The 4,734-nt window shown below is 40.0% G+C and overlaps 1 protein-coding gene across 1 annotated transcript in view; it reads left to right on the forward strand.

Annotated features, from left to right (window-relative positions):
• Nucleotides 1–267: 267 nt before the first annotated feature.
• LOC103897217 (probable 2-ketogluconate reductase) overlaps nucleotides 268–4,734 on the forward strand; it is a 6,665-nt gene continuing 2,198 nt past the window's right edge. The window contains 2 exon segments of the mRNA XM_009277198.1: nucleotides 268–649; nucleotides 2,405–2,576. Coding sequence (XP_009275473.1) covers nucleotides 268–649; nucleotides 2,405–2,576 — 554 coding nt within the window.

Raw genomic sequence — 4,734 nt, forward strand, 5'->3', positions numbered from 1 at the left:
GACAGGAGAGGAAGTGTCGGCAGGGGAAGGGGGGAAAACCCAGGAAATGTGGGGGGGGGGGGGGGAGGGGGAGTGAGCGAGGAGCTGTGTGGTGCTCAGTTGCCAACTGAGGTTAAACCTCGACAACCTCCCTATCTAAATATGTGGTTTATAAGATCTCTTGTCATAGATGTCATGAAACAGGACATGAAAGTGATTATTCTTTGAAATGTCTAGAAATAATTATATGTCTTTCTTCTGACACTTTGTGTCTTCTTTGTGCAGATCATGGGAGGAGGAGAGCTACCTGGGCTTTTGGTAAATGAAATTGGTGGCATACGTGGGATACTGCATGGCCACATAGCATTCCTGAAGAAACATTTCTACCTCATCACCATGAAGGAATTTCTTGAAAACAGAAAGCATATGAGCAAAAAGGTCCAAGCAATCTATTTGTGGTGGCACAAATCAGTCATTGACCAAGAGCTCCTCCAGAGCCTGCCAAACTTGAAAGTGATTGCAAATTCAGGAGTAGGGATGGATCACCTGGATCTGAAACTTGTGGCTAGCTTTGGTGTGAAGGTGGCTAATGCTCCATGTGATGTTTCTGGCAGCACAGCAGATACTGGGATGGCTTTGCTGCTGGCATCTGCTAGAAGACTAGTGGAAGGTAACATCTCAATTCTTTTGTGGCTTCCAAAAATCATACAAGATTTACCTACCATTAACTTGACTTTTCCTAGAGTTACCTGTAGTTCACATAGTTACACATAAAATGTGGAAATCTAAATATGTTGAGTTGGCAAATAGAATAATCGGTATTTTCATATATTTTATATAGCATAAATATATCTAAATTATTACAGCATACACAAACATACATAGCATATATTTCAACCAGGTATAAATAAAATCATATGAGTTTGTTTTTCACAGGTCGCCAGCCTGGGTTGAAAATACTTGAGCAGAATCTAATCACATTTGATTCAAATACAACTTTTTGCTTTATGGACAGGCCTTGGTCTTAGAAGCTGGAGTTTAGTTTTTAGAATAAATATGGCTGTAGACTTAATTTAACAGTTTCAGATGAACAACACACTGAAATGTGCTTCCTACATATGAAAACTTTGAATTTCATTACCTTCTTCAGCAGCACATTTTCAGTGACTGACATTTGGCTGACATAAGATGTGCTTCTTGATGTGATGGTGTTACAGTGCTATTGACCAAAAGCGGGGGATGCCAAAGATCAGACGATCGCTGCAATCACAGGCTGGCAGAAGAAATTAGAGTGTGGGAGGCAGCAATGGAGCAGAATAAGGGTATGTGCTGAAAGCTGGGGCTGACAGAGGCATGGGCATATTCTCAGGGACTGAAATGGATTGGTGCAGAATTGGGGAATTTAAGGAGCGTTAGAGAGCAACAAGGCAGGCTGCTCCAGTTTCTGATGGTAGCATCCTTTCTAGTTTCTTCCACAATTTTTTCTTGCCATTCCCCAAATAGAGCTACCCTTGGCTTGGTTAGAATGCCTGCTGCTTCAGGAAAAGATCCTCCAGATTTATCCTATTAAATTTACCTGCCTTTGATTTGCCAGCTGTACCACAGGATTCATAGAAACTCAAAGGAGATTTGTCTCCCCCTAAATCTGTTTCTACCTCACAAGGAGGAGACAGATTAAAAGGGAGATTAATTTCTTGTTCCCATCTACATAAACTATCCCTGGTGGCATTTCTGATAGCTCTGCCCTGGCATGACTGAGTTTTATCCTGAGGCATTTTTTGATACTTTCACAGTATTCTGCTTATGTTTTAGAAAAGCTGGCAATATTGGAAGACTGAAATATCAGAATCCTGTCACCTTGCTAGCAGACTAGTAAGTGCTGTCTCTGTGCATATAAATTTATTTTCTGTGTTGTAGAACCATCCAAAATTTTGCAGGTTTAACAGATAATTATGGAAATTACCAAGTAGTGATTTTTAAAGAAGTCACACTTTTCTTTCCAAGGAGAGTAGCAGAGGTGAACAGGAAACCTGTTCTTACTCTAAATAGCAAAACCAACATCTGGTGTTATTCTCCACGTGACGTTTCCAAACTCTGCAGTGTTACTGGCAATAATTATTTTGATTGTTGATGCAGAACTGGGCAATATTTTTATGAGTCTAAAGCAGCAGAAGGATTTTTAGGGGTGATTACATCAAAAGGCTTTTTGTAGTATGGTGAGAATAAATGGGAATGTCACATACATGTGGCAGGGAAGGATGGTATATTAGGGAGTCACCTAGGACATTACAAAAACCATTGCTGTTTAAAATTGTCTGTAACTGTTAAAAGTGTGCTATAGTAGCACAACAAGCCCAGACTCTTTTGCCTTGTTCCTTTGTGTTGGACGCCATTCATTTCTCATATTGGAGTGTTTTTCTTGCAGGCTATCACGTTGCAATTTCTTCGGGTATGGAGTATTGTGAAGCTGATTTTCTGGGAGTTGAAGTTACTAGAGCTACTCTGGGGATCATTGGCATGGGCAGCATTGGGTAGAAGATTGCTCTGAGAGCCAAAGCGTTTGAAATGAACATTTTGTACCACAACAGGACATGGAGGTAAAATGTCTTGACTCTAATTACAGAAGAAACTCCCTTTTAGATAGTCAGTATTTCCTTTTCAAGGAATTATGTCAGGAATATAGCAAGAAATGAGGGAATAGGGCCAAGATTAAAACGAAAGAAAAAAAAAATGAACATTTTGTACCACAACAGGACACGGAGGTAAAGAGATGTCTTGACTCTAATTACAGAAGAAACTCCCTTTTAGATAGTCAGTATTTCCTTTTCAAGGAATTATGTCAGGAATATAGCAAGAAATGAGGGAATAGGGCCAAGATTAAAACGAAAGAAAAAAAAACGGTTGCCTCAAATCAGTCTTGTAAGGAGTTACTTGGTGACTAAACACTTGGAAACTTAATCTAGGTTTTATATTAGAAATTCTAAGGTTTCCTGGAGATGTGAACAGAAGAAGGAAAATCAATCTTGTACCTTTTTTATTCTTATCATATCTTACTATAGTGACACATAACTTTTTACCTTTTGTTTATTTTTTCTCCATATTTTGAAGCTCAGGAGTGATCTTGTCGAAACTCTGAATGACTGGAGAACTAGGAAACGTATACTTGGCACAATATGAAAACTGATTAACTTGAGAGCTGTTCTTGAGAAAACCTTGTTTCTCTTCAAACCAGAAGGAATTTTGCCAAGTATTTAACTGGATTTCACCCTTTATTTCTAGCCCCTCCTAACTTGCGTATGTGGGCGTCTGATCCTTGTTAGAGATTCAGCACAGGGGCTCTTCAGCATAAAGATGAGCAAGATCCCCATGTACAACTCGAGGCCATTGCAATCAGGCAAGGTGCAGGCAACAAGCAGAACAAATGTTTACTGCTATAAACCATGATCTACCCTGAGACACCTTTACTCCTCCCTGACTGAAGGGAGAAGCTGCAGTGCTAGTACATGTGGCTTTCAGTGATTTTCTCCATATGCAGACTGCAGCAGGAGGGTTACCGCTCTAGCTAGCCCTAATCAAATAACAAGGGTGTATGAGGCCAGAAATTTCTAGCCTTGCTTGGCATGCCTGTTACTTCAGAAATTATAAAAACAGCTGAGCAAACTCACATTAACAAAAGTACTAGTGAACACCCTCCTTAAGATCTTTCAGAATTTCGTCATAAACCACAAAATAAGAGAAAATAAGGCACAAATCCTTTTTTTCTGTGGATCATCACTAACTCCCTCTGTTTAATATTTTTCAGTCTTTAAAGTAATATTTATGTAAGAGTGCTGTGATGAATAATCAATGTGCAGTGCAACAGAAATGAAAAACCTTCTTATTTTAAAGTACATTTACACTTCAAGCTTATATGCTGAAGCGAGATGCACTCTGCATGCTGCAAAACTGGCTGTAGTTCCAGTCGTTCTTTACCCCCTTAATCTCTGGTTGTTGACCTGGACACTGAAATAAAACAATGAAATGCATGTGTTAGGAGACACATGGTCCAAAGTTACACTGAAGTTATTTTCTTAGTGTGACTTTTTTCTTTATTTCTAGATTAGGGAGGAGATAATTCAAAGCCATTCTCTTGCAATCGGGAGCAGAAGATTGTACACACAATCTCCTTTCATTGCTTCTTTAGTTCCCAAAGTTCAGGCAGCTAAATTTACATAGAACAGGAGAAATGGCAAGTATCCTTTTTTATTGTGAAAAGTTCACACTAAAAATCTCTCTCTACTTTGGTAACTTTTTGGGTTGAACACAAGTCCTGGGGCAGCCAGGAGCCTGCCAAAGAGCTGCCTTGCTGATTCCACTCATCAGAAAATGCCAGGCTCTCTGGAGGATGCCAACAGGATGAGGACCACTGGCATGCTCAGAGCCCACACGGATGAGTTCTGGTGAGTACCACTACTCTGGTTTGAGCCGTTACTGTGATACCGAATATAAAGAAATACTAAGGAGACATATGGTTCTCTTTGTCAAAACAAAGTAGCTAAATGTTCTGTAGACTGGACATTCCGTAGATAAAAGGAATCCTTGAAGCTCTGTGTACAGGGGTGGAATGGATAAGGAAGTTATGCTGAAATCAGCTACTGCAGCTAGGTGAAAAGACTGAGTTCAATTAGCGGACACAGTGAGGAAGACTATCGACGACCACCAGAGGACCCTGGAAGACCACCAATGAACATAAGAGCGCATGCGTTAAAGACTTTT

This window comes from Aptenodytes forsteri, unplaced genomic scaffold (genome assembly GCF_000699145.1).
Source record: "Aptenodytes forsteri isolate BGI_AS27 unplaced genomic scaffold, ASM69914v1 Scaffold338, whole genome shotgun sequence".
NCBI classification, from domain to species: domain Eukaryota; kingdom Metazoa; phylum Chordata; class Aves; order Sphenisciformes; family Spheniscidae; genus Aptenodytes; species Aptenodytes forsteri.